The sequence below is a fragment of the Hippocampus bargibanti genome, linkage group LG08 (genome assembly GCF_051943395.1).
Source record: "Hippocampus bargibanti isolate YZ-2025 linkage group LG08, ASM5194339v1, whole genome shotgun sequence".
Classification (NCBI taxonomy): Eukaryota; Metazoa; Chordata; class Actinopteri; order Syngnathiformes; family Syngnathidae; genus Hippocampus; species Hippocampus bargibanti.
This window is the reverse complement of record NC_142741.1, coordinates 2,760,697-2,777,500: the sequence shown is the minus strand read 5'-3', so window position 1 is coordinate 2,777,500 and position 16,804 is coordinate 2,760,697. Positions and strand designations below refer to the sequence as shown.

General features: G+C 39.7%; 2 protein-coding genes across 2 annotated transcripts in view; both read right to left on the bottom strand.

Moving 5' to 3' along the window:
• Nucleotides 1-5,524, bottom strand: part of klhl41a (kelch-like family member 41a) — a 6,236-nt gene extending 712 nt beyond the window's left edge. Inside the window, exons 1-6 of the mRNA XM_089003104.1 lie at nucleotides 4,293-5,524; nucleotides 3,139-3,296; nucleotides 2,953-3,060; nucleotides 1,844-2,029; nucleotides 329-475; nucleotides 1-264 (exon numbers count right to left, since the gene is read on the bottom strand). The exon at nucleotides 1-264 is cut by the window's left edge and continues 712 nt beyond it. Coding sequence (XP_088859230.1) covers nucleotides 153-264; nucleotides 329-475; nucleotides 1,844-2,029; nucleotides 2,953-3,060; nucleotides 3,139-3,296; nucleotides 4,293-5,372 — 1,791 coding nt within the window. The 5' untranslated portion in view covers nucleotides 5,373-5,524 and the 3' untranslated portion in view covers nucleotides 1-152. The remainder of the gene's footprint in view (nucleotides 265-328; nucleotides 476-1,843; nucleotides 2,030-2,952; nucleotides 3,061-3,138; nucleotides 3,297-4,292) is intronic.
• A 358-nt stretch (nucleotides 5,525-5,882) lies between these two features.
• bbs5 (Bardet-Biedl syndrome 5) lies at nucleotides 5,883-15,698 on the bottom strand. The gene is made up of 12 exons (XM_089003109.1): nucleotides 15,532-15,698; nucleotides 15,295-15,377; nucleotides 15,131-15,196; nucleotides 13,571-13,620; nucleotides 12,195-12,322; nucleotides 11,981-12,116; nucleotides 10,383-10,478; nucleotides 10,217-10,279; nucleotides 10,005-10,139; nucleotides 8,694-8,777; nucleotides 7,531-7,554; nucleotides 5,883-7,431 (listed from the first exon to the last, which is right to left on the bottom strand). Exons 1-12 carry the CDS (start codon nucleotides 15,591-15,593, stop codon nucleotides 7,330-7,332), a joined length of 1,029 nt encoding a protein of 342 aa, XP_088859235.1. The 5' UTR covers nucleotides 15,594-15,698; the 3' UTR covers nucleotides 5,883-7,329.
• Between the last annotated feature and the right edge of the window lie 1,106 nt (nucleotides 15,699-16,804).

Sequence of the window (16,804 nt, the reverse complement as noted above, 5' to 3'; positions counted from 1 at the left end):
AACACCTTTAAGGAAGTACGGATGACGGCTGAAGAAACCTTCTCATCAATAAAACAACTTGTGATGACGGCCACTAAAATGTCAAACCAGAAGATCCGTGATGATAGTCGTGTCACGTCACCTTGAATATAAATGTAAATATACTTGAGTTGTTAGAGTTTAGCCATACGGGCTACGTTGAGCCGCATGGACGCGCAGGAGGCGCCCGCGGCGTAACGCATTTCTCGGATCATCCCCGTCCATTCCTTCTTCTCATCTTCATACCTGTAAAGACAGTAAACTTACAATAGAACAACTCCGCACCGTAACGTCCCATCTAGTCACTTACTGCCAGATGTCCACGACTTCAACGGGCTCGCACTCCTTGTTGTCGTTCTGCACCATGGCGAAGCCTCCGATGGCGTATAAAAGTCCTCCGCAGCTGACCAGGTTGATGGAACTCCTCTCTTGGGGAAACTCTGTAAATGGTGACCACCTGTGCGAGATGTTCGCAGATCAAGGTCAAATTGGTACAAATGCAAGAGAAAAGAATGGAAATTTGAAAGACATGAGATGACTACAAAGACTGACTACGGTCTTGCGTACGCGGTTGATAGAGAATAGATAGAATAGAAGTGATCATATTTAAAAGTTTCATGCTTAGAAGGCCCACAATGGAAACTCTGAAAGTCACTCTACAGTCACAGGGTTAGTTTTGTTCTGTGGGCGAGCAGCAGCGCCAGCGTTCACTCAACCCGGAATAACTCAAATAGATCGAAAGCTAGCTAGGTAGCTAATAGACAGCAAATATATAGCAAATAGATAGCCAGCTAAGTAGAAAGCTAGGTAACCAGCCAGAAAGCTAGCTAAGAGACAGCAAATATATAGTTAGCTAGGTAGCCAGCCATATAGCTAGCTAATACAGAAAATAGATAGCCAACCAGATAGCTAGCTAATAGACAGCAAATAGATAGCAAATAGAGAGCCAACTAGGTAGCAAGCTAGGTATCCAGCCAGATAGCTAGCTAATAGACAGCAAATATATATAGCAAATCGATAGCTAGCTAGGTAGCAAGCCAGATAGCTAGCTAATAGATAGCAAGTAGATAGCCAGCTAGGTAAGAAGCTAGGTAGCCAGCCAGTTTTGGTCATGAACTCACACTTAAAGTTATCCAGCTAGCTACAGAGCTATCTATTTGCTATCTTTTAGCTGTATAGCTGGCTATCTGGCTAGCTATCTAGCTGGCTATTTGGCTAGCTATCTAATGGTTATCTATTAGCTGTCTAGCTGGCTGGCTAGCTATCTAGCTGGCTATCTATTAGCTAGCTAGCTATCTAGCTTTCTATCCATTTGAGTTACTTCCGGGTTGAGTGAACGCTGGCACGTGTGACTGCCGCTGCTCATCCACAGAAAAACCTATCCTGTGACTGTAAAGTGACCTTGAGAGTTTTGAAAGGTGCTTATAAATGAAATTATTATTATTATTATTACAGTAAAGTCTCGTTATATCGATATTCAAGGGAGTCCGCAAAAATATCGATATAACCGGGACTATCGATATATCCGACCCTGTTTGCATGTAATTTTCTCCGTGCGTGCATAGAAATAGTATCGATATAACCGGGACTATCGATATATCCGATATCGATATAACGAGACTTTACTGTATTATTATTATTATTATTAGTAGTAGTAGTATTAGTATAAATTTGTGGAAAGGACAACCAATTCAAATGTCTACGTTCTGTTGTTTCATAATTGTTGGTGCTTGGGACGTCCAGGGGCGTGATATTCAAATCAAGAAGACTATGTTTTACTAATGTATCACTTAAATCTCTGACTTGGGGACAGCGCTCCACGTACTTGTTGGTTGAAAAATCGTACGCTTCACAGGTAGCAGTGAGACCTTCTTCGTTGACTCCTCCGGCCACGATAATCCTCCCTTTGTGGATGACCGCGCCGAACATGGAGCGCGGAGTCTTCATGGAAGCCACATCTTTCCACTCGGATCGCTTGTGGTTGTATGCGAACATCTTATTGGTTGGCTTGCTGTGTTAAAATATGACAGGTCAGATTATAAATATAAGATCTCATGGTGGGGAAAAATACTACAGTAATACTTTGTCTGGGAATCAAGTAAGTTCGTAAGCCAGAGTGTGTAAGGCAAAAAGTGTGTATTCCAAAAACATATTTCCCATAGGAAACCATAAAAATGAGAATAATCCGTTCCCAGGTCCCCATAAAACATAATTTTCTACTTTCTAATTGTTTAAACTACACAAAAAAATACCTTATTTTATGTATAATAAATGTGCTATGGTATTATGATTAAAGAAATAAACAGTATTATATAATGAAGTGGTTTTATTTACCTTTGTGATGGTCGTTGATGGCTTGATGGAATGGAGTGGCCGCTTTCATCACCATTAAACACTGAATGTAGCCTTCTTTCACCATCTTGAGGAATGATCCCTTGTAGGTGCGTTCTCTGCGATCATTTTACCTAGTTCCTCATCAAATGTGTTCTGTTTAGCTGTGTTCATAGCTTTTTGCATCAATTGTCCAGATGGCTTGTGCGGGTTATTTGTGGAGCCTGATTGATGGAATTTTAACCTTGCAGTCTACACTCTGCCTTTGAACTATCAAAGTTGAAACGAGTCCAAATGTCACTGTTGTCTATCCATTTTATCCCTCTATGTTGTCTGCCTGTCTCTTTAATGTCTAACCCCCCCCCCATGGCTGCGTTCTTGACCAATCACGTGGCTTTAACCAAAGACTGGGGGCGGGGAATAGAGGACAAAAATAAGTTGGCTGCCATTTTCTGACTCTGACACATCACACATTGTGGCGCTCCGTGTGTATAACGAAAAATAGTTTGTATGCCAAGGTAAAATTTTCATAAATTTAACGTTCGTAGACCGAAAAGTTCGTAAACCAAGGGGTTCATTAAACCGAGGTATCACTGTACTTACTTATCATCTGTTTTGCCGCCAATACAGTAAACCAGCCCGTTTTCAGAGACCACACTGTGTCCGTGAATCCTCAAGGGCAACTTTTTAGTTTCGCTCCACTTCATCTTTCTAAATATGTCGGATTGAAGAACAAATAAAATTAAAGCAAAGTCATAACAAACGTAGACATAGATAGCAGTTACTTACTCGGTGTCGTAGCATAAAACGGTGTCATGGGATTCGTTACTCTCCAAGTCTTTACCCGCCACAGCGAAAATGAGATTGTCCGACTCCCCCATGGCGAACAAGCACCTGGGGGACGGCATGGGGGGCAACGCAATCCAACTTCCGCCGAGACTGTCCATCTGGAAAGAGGTTTTAAGAAGGGGTCGGTATAGCGCACACTGGATTGGTCGCTGGTCAGTCAAAGGGCAGATACGAGGTGTCAAAGCTTCTCATCCATACTACAAATTATCCTTTATACAAAATTAAACTCATTCATAACATTTCGTTGGCTCCTTCCTCAAGTTTATCAACATAAGAACCGAGGAAACCGAATTGGTTCAGTGACCCGGATTTGAGGACTCCCTAAAAAGGAGGACTTGAGCATCTGACGGTTCCTGGTCGAGGTCATTTATAGTACTGTTGTAGATGCTAAGATTTAAAGTCCTACTTGGTCCCACCAAAACCATTCACTAAATGCCCATGGTTGTTTAATTTAGACTGTGCTTACAACAGACTTCTTAAATTGATACCACGTCGGCTTAGCAATGCTAATGAGGTAAACCAGAGCCAGGGATAGACATTGGAGCAGTGGTTCTTAATCTTGTTGGAGGCACCGAACCCCACCAGCTTCAATGACTGTGAGCACTAACTGCAGACTAGACTGAGGGGTGGGTGGAACTCTGCGGCAGAGGATCCACTGAACCCCTGAGACCGACTCACCGAACCCCTCGGGTTCGATCGAACCCAGTTTAAGAACCACTGCATGAGAGGTAATCATATTGGCTAATGAGGTGAATCCAGAGCCGGGGATAGAACTGTAAAGGTAATCAGAGTGGAGACGTAATCAGATTGGCTAATAAGGTGAAATCAGAGCTAGGGATAGAATAGAAGTAATCAAATTGGTTTAAGGGAGTGTTCCACTACCCCCCCAAACTTAGAGCAGTGACCTATCAGAGCAAGGGTCCGGCACAGGGACCTATCAGAGCAAAGGTCTGGCAGGGCCATGTCGGTCCATTAGTGATAAGAGGCCAGAGTTACCAGCACAACCTTAGTTCGCTGACAAAGATCTTCAGATGAGGGGCGAACAGTCCAACCCTTTCAAAGTACAGATGATGCCTACAGAGACGGAGTCCTACCTGGTAGAAATAACACTGCAGTGGGTTGTCTTTGTTGTCTTCGTCGACAAAGAGTCCACCCAACACGTAAAGGTTGTTCTTCTTCGATACCAGACTGACGTGGTTTCGGGGAATTTGTTCAGTCATGGTGGCCAAAAAGCATTCGTTTTCCTGGCCGTCGTATGCCACCGCAGCTGTGTCGTTGATCATCAGCACCAAGTCTTTAGCGAACATGCCGTATCTGCGCGTATCATTCAGGTAGCCGGGCGATTTGGCTTCCTCGCCTTCCGCATCGTCCTTTTTCTTCTCGGGCAACTTCCCCGCAAACGCTTCCTTGATCTCTTTGATTTTCTTGGAAATCTCCGGATCGCTCTTGATGAGCTCGTCTTTTTCTACCTTTTCCTTGAAGTACTTCTCAGGGAGTAAACGGAAACGGATGCACTCAAAAGCTTCCCGTAAGGACTTTATTCGATTCTCCTTGTCTTTCCTGATCCACCTCATGAGGGTCTCAAAGACCACCTCTTCTTTTTCCACATTCAGGGCGTCTGCTCCAATCAGAGCGAAGAGTTCAGGAGGAGCCAGTTCCAAAAAGTCCTCGTCTTTGGCGATGGTCACAAATCGATCTGCGATGTAATCTCGAGCCGCTATCGCTAGTCTGGGGCAGTTGAGCATCAGCCCAAGCCTGTAAATTGCAAGGCAGTTCTTCACGGTTAGCGTCTGTTGGAGAAAGTTCACGCACACCGTGAACACGGAAGGAATCTGGAAACGACCGGCTACCGCCATGACGTCCTGCACGTTGTCGTCGTTGATGTCAATCTCCGCCGAGTACATGTAGTTCACAACCGCTTCCATGACAACGGGGTCAAGATCCTCCAAAACCACCTCCTTCTTGTCCACTTCGGTCCCATCTTCAGTGAAGTAAAGCTCCCGGAAGTAAGGGCTACATGCGGCCAGGATGAGCCTATGGCAGGGGATTCTCTTATCGCCTACCTTCAGGACGCAGTCCACCAACTTATTTTCATTCAAGAGCTCTTTGAGTCCGTCCTGAAGTAAGGTGCTCTGAAAGAGGCGCAGATCTTCCTTCAACCCTCGAGGGTCCATGGTGGTCGCGAACAGATGGGAGGCGCACCAACGCGGAGACGACTGACCGGCTGCTGTGAAAGAGCAGAGTTTGAAAGTGCTCACATCTGAGGTGACAGGGGATATAACAGAGCTCCTCTAAATTTAGCCCGGCGCCCCATCATGGAGGAATTCAGTTCGGTCCTATCGGAGGCCACAGACAGCTGTCATGCGGTAAAAACAACTGAGGAGCCTCGTCACCCTGATGAATGGTAACGGCATTGTTAGCAGCCTGGATATAAAAATAACCAATGAGCTTTTTCTCTACCTCAACTGAGAAGAACCGAGAAGAACTGAGAAGAACTCAGAAGAACTCATATCCAATTTGCTGTACTTATATAGCTCTTTTCAAGTTGCTAACTTGATCTTGTTAGGAGGGTCATTCGCCAAAGACAGGAAGTAATAAACCCAATAACTGTGCTAACCAGTATTAGCATGTAGCTTGGGGTAAATGTAGGGTAATGTTTACAACAAAGTCAATGGATCAAAAAGTACCTTAGTCACGTTCATTTGAATACTTATTCCTCACATTTGGTATCATAGGGTCAGGAAGCCATAAATCCATGACTGCGCTAGCCAGTATTAGCATGTAGCATGTGGTCAATGTAGGCTAACATTAAACAACAATGTCAACAGATCAAAAATACTTTAGTCACACTCGTTTGAGTACTTATTGCTCACATGTTTGGTATCCTCGGGACAGGAAGCCATAAATCCATAACTGTGCTAACCAGTATTAGCATGTAGCATGAAGAAAATGTAGGCTAACATTTACAACAATGTCAATAAATCAAAAAATACTTTATTCACATTCATTTGAGTACTTATTGCTCACATGTTTGGTATCCTCGGGACAGAAAGCCATAAATCCATAACGGTGCTAACTAGTATTAGCATGTAGCCACACTGAGCAAACAGTTGCTGCTATAGGCGATGACACTTTCAGCATTATTTAAATACCACAGTGCCGTTTTTAGAAACTGTTTCCCTTCTTATACATATCATCCGTTAGGTCCAAAACGATGTGCGACATAGACGAATCGTATCCGGATTTTTCTTTCCTTTAAAACAAAAAAAAAAATGCACATAATACAGAGCTATGTGGACAATAAATATATTCCGCATAAATTACTGATAAGTACTATAAAATCTGGTTTCTATTATCCCGATATGTACATGATGTGTGAATACAGTGATACCTTGGCTTACGAACTTAATTGGTTCCCAGACAGAGTGTGTAAGGCGCTAAGTGTGTATCCCAAAAAATAATTTCCCATAGGAAACTATTAAAATGAGAATAATCCATTCCCAGGTCCCCATAAAACATCCTATTCTACTAAATAAGCCTTAAAACTACACAAAAGATACATTATTTTATGTATAATAAATGTGCTATGGTATTATCATTAAAGAAATAAACTGTACTGTATAACAAAGTCGTTTTATTTACCTTTGTGATGGTCGTTGATGGCTTGATGGAATGGAGTGGCCGCTTTCATCAGCATTAAACACTTGATGAGGAACGTAGCCTTCTTCTTGCACCATCTTAAGGAATGATCCCTTGTAGGTGCTTTCTCTGCGATAATTTTACCTAGTTCCTCATCAATTGTGTTCTGTTTAGCTGGGTTAATAGCTTTTTGCATCAAGTGTACAGATGGCTTGTGCGGGTTACTTGTGGAGCCTGATTGATGGGAATTTTAACCTTGCAGTCTACACTCTGCCTTTGAACTAGAGGACCAAAACAAGCCGACTGCCATTTTCTCATCAGGAGAACGGGCTTGTTCGCGAACGACACACCACTCATAGTGGCAGGTCCGTGTGTATCCCGAAAAATAGTTTGTATGCCAAGGTAAAATGTTCATAAAGTTAACATTCGTAAACCGAAAAGTTCGTAAGAAAAAGGGGTTCGTAAACCGAGGTATCACTATAATGGAATATTTCAGTTCATGACTTCCCACAGTCCTTGAAGCGTAAATCCGTCCCTCAGTTTCTCAATGGCGAGGCCGAGCTCCTCCGAAAAAACAGGTTCGCGGTCTTGTTGCTTGAAGAAATAGAAGCACGTGAACATAAAAAAAAAGGTTTGACATGAGTATCTACGAGCGACCATTGGTTGAAAGCGTGAATAAAATGGGGACATTACCTTGTTGCAATCGGCGAAGTATGCCTGTGAGCACACAATAATAAAAAAAGTAAGAAATATAGATAGCAGGAAGGATATTTTTGTCATATTATTTGTTATTTCGTTTTTTTGACTTCAAGATGTCTCCGTAAGAGTGGCTGTCTTTACAGCAGCTCCTGTATTTTGTTTTTCTACTTCTTCCTTTCCTTTCCTCTTCCTTTGATCACTCAGCTGCTGTGAAATGTAAATTTCTCCACTGCAAGTAAATCCAATCAAATCCAATTTATATTCAGTTTATAAATTGGCTTTGAATTTATTCATTTGTTTTTTGTTTAGATGACAAATAATAATAATAATAATAACAATAATAACAATATTAATAATAATAATAATAATAATAATAATAATAAATTTCTAAGCACCTTTCAAAATTCTAAAGGACACTTTACAGTCACAGGATACGTTTTTCTGCGGGTGAGCAGCGGCAGCCACATGCGCCAGTGTTCACTCAACCCGGAAGTAACTCAAATAGATAGAAAGCTATCTAGCTAGCTAATAGATAGCCATTAGATAGATAGTCAGCTAGATAGCTAGACAGTTTATAGATAGCTCTTAGATAGCTAGCCAAATAGCCAGCTAGATAGCTAGCCAGATAGCCAGCTAGACAGCTCAAAGATAGCAAATAGATAGCTCGGTAGCTAACTAGATAACTTTAAGTGTGAGCCAGCGTTCACTCAACCCGAAAGTAACTTAAATAGATAGAAAGCTAGCTAGCAAACAGATAGCTAATAGATAGCCAGCTGGACAGTTAGCCAACTAGCAAGATAGCCATATAGCTAATAAATAGCCAGCTACATAGCTAGCTAGCTAGCCTGATAACTAACAGATAGCAAATGGATAGCAAATATAGCCAGCTAGGTAGCTAGCTAATAGATAAGTTGGGATGCTTGCCTGAGCTTCATCCGCCTTCTACATTATTGACTTCAAGTTTAGGTTTTAACATTATGATTTTTGGAATAGAAGTTGAATACATTTGTGTGGGTGTTCATGAAGTTGCATGTAGTAGTCAGCGGCTATTTTTGGGAGCTGGAAACATTAAACCCACGAGATTATCCCCCCCCCCCCAACCCCAACACCCCCAGGCAGGCGTACAGAGAGTGACGAAGACAAACGCTGCCACTCACAGTGAAAGCATCCGTTTGGTCGTCCGGCTCGATTTCCACGTCATCGGGAGGCTGCTCCTGCGTCACTTCTTCCAGGGGCAGCGGCTAGAAGTAAAGGACAAAAGTCACTAAGACAACAAGCCAGGGTTGGAAAATTTTGTTTATTAAAATTTGATTTTAGTTGTTTGTTAACTCATTCACTGCCAGATATGTGCAAAAAATGTGTCCTACGCCAGTTGCCAGGGTTTTTGTCATTGTCACTTGAATTCCAGGACACGGAATATTGGGTTTTTGGACTACATAAACATTTAATGTAGCACAAAAAACCTTAGATTCTATTTTTTCATCAGTAAAAAGGGTTAATTTCTAAGTTATATGGGTTTGGAGTTATAAGAGCTTGAAATGAGGGCGGTTGTCCAAAATATAATGCAATACATATTGGTTTATATAGTGCTTTAACAACAGCTGAAGCTGGAAAAAAGTGCATGGGGAAAAAAAAAATGGGGAAATGCTACCCCCTTGTGGAAGAGAAAAAAACTGCCAGAGATGGCATGGCCAACGCTTTATCGGCACTCAAACAAGAAAAAAAATGCACTAATTCGGGAATGGCGCTCTAGGTCAAATTTAGAAAATCGCCATTTTATATATTTTTTAAAAAATCTTGAAAATTGCCATTTTAGAATAATGTTTATAAAATTTAGAAAATCAACATTTTAGAATTTTACAGCTAACACCCTGTACCACCATGAGATTAAGAGTTTTGAAAGGTATTATTATTATTATTATTATCTTTTGCTGGCTATTTGCGATCTATTAGTTATCTGGCTGGCTCGCTAGCTAGCTATTAGCTATCTAGCTGGCTATGTATTAGCTATCTCGCTGACTGGCTATCTAACTAGGTATCTGTTGGCTATCTATTGGCGAACTAGCGAGCTTTCTATCTATTTGAGTGACTTCCGGGTTGAGTGACCGCTGGCGCGCGTGGCTGCCGCTGCTTTCCCACAGAAAGACTGATCCTGTGACTGTAAAGTGACCTTGAGAGTTTTGAAAGGCGCTTATAGATGAAATGTATTATTATTAATATTATTATTATCATGTACAGTAGGAACCGCTGTCAGTTAGGAAACCAAAAAAATGGTGTCGGTTGTCCTTTAAGTTCTAACTATCAATACAATACATAATGATTTGTATCGCACTTTAAAAACAACTGAATCAAACGTAATCAAAAATATCTATGTAGTGTAGTTGACTTTTTTGTATTTTTTTTAACCACTGATACTATTTCCCCAAATATATTTGAATTTACCGAGACGCGCTAGTATGTTGGCGTACCTTTTCTTCCATTTCGTAATCCACCCCAAAGATTGGGTTGGCCGAGTACACCTTGTGCAGCGAGTTGATTTCTTTAAGAGCATCTTGAAGCTTATCCACGGGGTCAATCTTAAACCCTAGCACGTAGCCGCCACTCTTAAAAAAAAAAATAGATATTTGTCATTCACAAAATAAATTAAAAATAAACTTAACTATAAGTATCATAAATTTACCTGGCGGGAACTCTCGATCACCAACGCTAAGCCAAACTTGGAATCTCTTATTCTGATTGACCACTTTTAGAGAAACAGATATTAAAATACACATCGAAAATAGCTGTATATAAAATTATACAGATTCAAAACTTGTAGTGCTTAAATTGAACCTTTTTATACGTACAATCTGGAGGTAAGGAATGCTGACGTTGAAGCTTTCATTCATATTGGCGTGCCATACAATCCGTACATTGGTGACAAAGAAGGTTCCCAGGTTACCCTAGAAGATAGCATCATCCCAAATAAATAAATAAATAAATGGCTAGACGGATAGCTAGCTAGATGGACAGACACATAGCTAGACAGAGAGCAAGACGGATAACTAGCTAGCTAGCTAGATGAAATAGATAAATATAGATCGCTAGCTAGATGGCTAGACGGATAACTAGCCAGATGGATAGACGGATAGCTAGACAGATAGCTAGCTAGCTAAAATAAATCAATAAATAGATGGCTAGACGGATAGCTAGCTAGATGGATCGACAGATAGCTAGACGGATAGCTATAGTTAGACGGATAGCTAGACAGATAGCTAGCCAGCTAGCTAGATGAAATAGATAAATATAGATCGCTAGCTAGATGGCTAGACGGATAACTAGCTAGATGGATAGACGGATAGCTAGACAGATAGCTAGCTAGCTAAAATAAATAAATAAATAAATAGATGGCTAGACGGATAGCTAGCTAGATGGATCGACAGATAGCTAGACGCATAACTAGCTAGCTAAAATAGTTAAATAAATAAATATAGATAGATAGCTAGATGGCTAGACGAATAACTAGCTATAGTTAGACGGATAGCTAGACAGATAGCTAGACAGATAACTAGCCAGCTAGCTAGATAAAATAGATAGCATAAATAAATAGACGGATAAATAGCTAGATGGATAGACAGATAGCTAGATGGATAACTATCTAACGAGCTAGCTAGCTAGATAAAATAAATAAATACATAAATAACGTGACTGTACAGTGTCCTTGAGAATTTTCAAAGGCACTTATAAATGAAATGTATTATTATTATTATGAAATGAATAAACAAACAAACAAATAAATAAATACATTAATACTAGTGATGGGAATTTCGGCTCTTTTCAGAGAGTCGGTTCTTTTGGCTTGGCTCACGAAAAAGATCCGGCTCTTTTGGCTCCCAAATGGCTCATCAGTTTGTTTGTTTGGTTGCTTAAATTAATTAACTACCCAAAATCATGTAAAATTATGTGAAAAACAAATTACTCATGTAAAAAAATATTTTTATTTATATGGCTTGATTTATATGTGCACAGAGAGCATCCACAAACTTTCACTTTCCCTGCCATGATCAGCTGTCACTAATTTGCTTTTCATATTAATAATGCTATCATACCAACTAGTAAAAAATATAATAATTGAATAATAATAATAACAGCATAATGTAATAACATTTGTCCACCTGTCTACCTTAAGCCCCCCCCCCCCTTCTCACTGCTGCGTATGTCTGTAATTCTCCCCTCCCTCCTCTACCACGGATATCGACCAATCACGTGCGGCTTTAACTTAAGACCGGGGGCGGGGAATAGAGGACAAAAAAAAAAAAAAAAAAAAAAATCGGCTCACATTTCCGGCTCATTGTTAGGAACCGGCTCTCTTTGTTTACTTCAGAGATCCGGCTCTAAAAACCGGCTCGTTCGCGAACGACACATCCCTAATACATGCATACATTTTCATTATGAAAAGCCAGACCTGATCACTGGATAAATTCCAGACGCCATTGATTTTGTCATAGACTTGTTCACGAGGTAAAAGTCGCAGGTTCTTGTTTTGAATAAGCGCTGCTCGTAGTTTCAGGTCTCGGTACATTTTCGACGTCTCGTAGGCCCTGTGTCAAAAATACAAAAAAAAAAAAAGCAGTATTATTTAGTAGAACTGTGTTGAGGATTTCCCTTGTTTTTCATACCTGTGCACAGCAATGACGGATGTAAAGAGACGAGGACTTCCTGGAATCAGGTTGGTGAATATGAATTCAAATCTTGTATTGTTAGACTTGGTTAGGATGTAGAGAGCTTCGGTTTGCCCTCGAAGTTTCTGAAGCCAAAAATAAATAAATCAGTGAAGGTGAATCAGTGACTTTGCATCTCCATTTAAAGGACAACCGACGCCTTTTTTTTTTTTTGCGTTTTATGACTCGCGCTGAATATTCAGGAAGTCTTGTTTTCGAGTTGGTGACGATTCCTGACGTGACGTCACGGAGGGAATGCCCCCTGACACACAATGCATTTTGGGTACTGTGTTTGGTCTGAAAACTTCGTGTTGATGGCGGAATTAGAAGGAAAACACATAAATAACGTGATGGTGAATCGTTGTGTGTTGCACCAAGACTACTATTTGATACTAGTTGACACAAATTCCCAGCAGGCAAATCAGCCCATTTCCAACGGAGCTTGGGCGCCATCTTGTGCATTTTCTAGGACGCTACATTGGAGTCCTGACGGCTCGAATTGATACGGAAGGACTCTTTTAATCGATTGCAAACATGTATGCTTTCCTCTTCAGAACTATTTGAATCATATTCATAACTGGATGAGTAATAAGAAAGCATCTTCTCCGAATCTGAAGCCATTGTTTTGATTCTAGAGCAAGGCAAGACGTCCTGGCGTGACATCACGAACAAGGGGGCGGGGCCTTCTGAAACTCGGCATCTCCGAGGTCATTTTGAAGTAATTTTGGGACACTTGAAGTCATTTTTATTGGTGTTTTGCATTTGACTAAAAATATCAACCTGCGTGTTTTGGGTATTTTAGATGCTATAAAACGTTTTTTCCTGATGTCAGTTAGGAAACAAAAAAATGGTGTCGGTCGTCCTTTATATATTATATCAATTTTTTTTATGACCCTGGTGCCTTGACATACAAATTTAATTTCTTCAATTACCATACTTTTAATGCCAAACCATTGAGTATCAAATTAGTGAAAGTACCATTAATCAGTGCCATCATCTACCCAAAGAAAAGGATAACGTACTTTATAAAAACATACAAAAATGACAGAACTAAAGTGCATGTAAAAAAAAAAAAAAAATCCTTGCACATTCTATGATTCAAAACAATGCGCCGGTTGTCATGACAATATTTTTAAATATGTTTACAGTGGTATGACAGATAAAACTGTTAAAATGCTGAGTTAATAAAGTTAGATAGTGATTAAAATCCCCCCCAAAAAACGATGGATTTTGGAACTATTATTTCTATTATTTCTTATCGCCAAAACGTTTTCAAAATCAGTACAAAGGATGATTAAATATGACAATATAGTAGATACAAAAGGTGTACATACAGAATTTGCTGTTCTTGTCGTGATGTTAATGATGGAGTTGTATCCCACAGCTGAAAAAAACAAACAAAATTGCTCTGGTTTATAGTGGATGTTTTTTAGATGTGACAACTCAATAATCATAATAATATAATAATAATAATAATAATAATAATAATAATAATAATAATAAATTTCATTTATCAGGTAAATAAGACTTTTCAGGCTGTTATGGAATGCACAATTTTAAGATGAGAGCTTTCTTGTCAGTTGACGTGAAATGAAGCAAATAAAACAGCTTAAAAACGTTTTTTTTCTTGCGTTTAACGGTCCGCAAATGTAAAAAAATAATACAGTGATATCTCGGTTTACGAACCGCTTGGCTTACGAACTTCTCGGTTTATAAACGTTACATTTATGAAAATTTTACCTTGACATACGAACTTTACCTTGGCATACAAACCTTTTTCAGACACAGGGAGCCGCGAACGAGCCTGTTCTTCTAACAACAAAATGGCAGCCGACTGTTTTTGTCCTTTATATATAGTTAAAGCCACGTGATTGGTAAAGAACGCAGCAGTGGGTGGAGGTGGTTTAAACATTAAGAGGACAGGCAGACGACAGTGAGAGTTTCAACTTTGATAGTTCAAAGTGTAGACTGCAAGGTTAAAATATCCCATCAATCAGGCTCCACAAACAACCCGCACAAGCCATGAGTACACTTAATGCAAAAAGCTATCAACCCAGCTAAACAGGACACAATTGATGAGGAACTAGGTAAAATGATCGCAGAGAAAGCACTTACAAGGGATCATTCCTCAAGATGGTGAAAGAAGGCTACGTTCCTCATCAAGTGTTTTATGCTGATGAAACCGGCCACTCCATTCCATCAAGCCATCAAAGAGGTAAATAAAACGACTTTATTATATAGTACAGTTTATTTCTTTAATTATAATACCACAGCACATTTATTATACATAAAATAAGGTATGTAGTTTTAAGGCTAAGACAATTAGAAACGAGAAAATTATGTTTTATGTGGACCTGGGAACAGATTATTCTCATTTAAATGGTTTCTTATGGGAAATTATTTTTTGGGATACACACTTTTCGACTTACACACTCTGTCTGGAAACCAATTAAGTTCGTAAGCCAAGGTATCACTGTATCAAGAAAGGCATATTGATATTCAGTAAAGTCTCGTTATATCGATATTCAAGGGAGTCCGAAAAAATATCGATATAACCAGGACTATCGATATATCCGACCCTGTTTGCATGTAATTTTCTCCGTGCGTGCATAGAAATAATATTGATATAACCGAGACTATCGATATATCCGATCTCGATATAACGAGACTTTACTGTATTTAGCTGTATTGCATCAACCCATATTTACAGTACAAGTGTCCAGTTGTTTTTTGTTTTCTTTTTCTCTTCACATGTGAGCAAATAAAACAAGTTAAAAACATAGTTTCTTCAGGCTTTTTTTTCTTGCGTTAACGGTCCGCAAATGTTAAAATAAATAATAATAAAATGTACCGATCGACAAATGAACACGACATTAACAACTATAATTACTCACACAAATTTACTTTGGGCAAGGCCGAAGAATGCCAAATAATCCTCAAATTTGTCACCAAGAGTCGGCCTGCGGGAGGAAAATAAAACATTTTTAGATAAATGTCAAGTAGATAATTAGTTGTGATCACCAAAACACACATTATTTTCGTTTGACCACAAAGCTACCTCGATCTCCATTATTTCCTTTCGTGTCTTCGATAGAGTCCAAGCAATCTATTAGCACTTCACCAGGCCGAGTTTTCATCTGCCTGAGGGACAAATTTAAGTGACAATTAATTTATTGATTGATTGTACAAAGCGACCAAACAAATGCTAAATAAATCGACGTCGAAAAGCACGACCACGGTCAGTTAGCATTTAGGCTAAATTAACGAGCAAAGCTAATAAGTAAATGTAACCTACTGTGAGGTGATGTCGAAACGAACATCTCTGTCCTCCCAAAGAGCATCTAAAATGGATGCCATGGTTGAAAAGTAGTTGGAGGAGCCTTTCGTTGTGTTATTATCATCGATGATAAATCATTACTCGTTACTGGCTAAGTAGAAGATTTGCTAATCTGGGAAGCTTCCGCTGAGCTACGGTCACCAAGGCAACAGACGGCAAGTAAGGAGGGACAAATTACCATATTTCTACAACAGGCAACGGAAGCCATGCAGAAATAATAATAAGAATAATAATAATATTAATAATAATAATAATACATTTAATATCTCAGCACCTTTCAATACTCTCAAGGTCACTTTACAGTCACAGGATCAGTTTCAGTCTGTGGGTGAGCAGTGGCAGCCACATGCGACAGCGTTCACTCAACCCGGAATAACTCAAATAGAACAAGTTAGCTAACTATACAGCTAATAGATAGCAAATAGATAGCTAGCTAGGTAGCCAGCAACGGTGACGCCGTTCATCCGGCAATAACTTAAATAGTTAGCTAGCTAGCTAATAGATAACTAATAGATACATAGCTAGCTAGTTATACTGCTAATAGATTACTAATAGCTAGCTAGCTAATTAGTCAGCTAATAGATAGCAAATAGATAGCTAGCGAGGTAGCCAGCAACGGTGACCCCGTTCAACCTGGAATAACTCAAATAGTAGTTAGCTAGCTAGGTAATAGGTAGCTAATTAGACAGCTAATAGATAGAAAATAGATTGCAAGCTAGGTAGCCAGCAATTGTGACCCCATTCAACCGGGAATAACTCAAATAGATACAGTTAGCTGGCTAGCTAATAGATAACTAATAGATAGCTAGCTAGCTCATTAGACAGATAATAGGTAGCAAATAACTAGCTAGCTAGTTAGACAGCTAATACATAGCAAATAGATAGCTAGCTAGGTAGCCAGCAACGGTGACCCCGTTCAACCGGGAATAACTCAAATAGATAGTCAACAGCTAGCTGGCTAGCTAGCTAATATAGTGTAGATGTCAGTGTGTATTTACATAACAGGCATATATACAGATGCTGTACAGCAGTGGTGGACTGTCAGGGCCTGCAAGGCCTTCTCTGCTGGCCTAAATGGCTCCTCAGATTTTTTTTATCGCTTGAATTAATTTACTACCAAAAATCTAGTAAAAATCTATGTAAAATGAATTACTAACATAAAAAAAACATACAATATATCCGTAGTGTTCCCCTGAAAAATGAGCTTTTGGCTGACAGGAAATGTAGACAA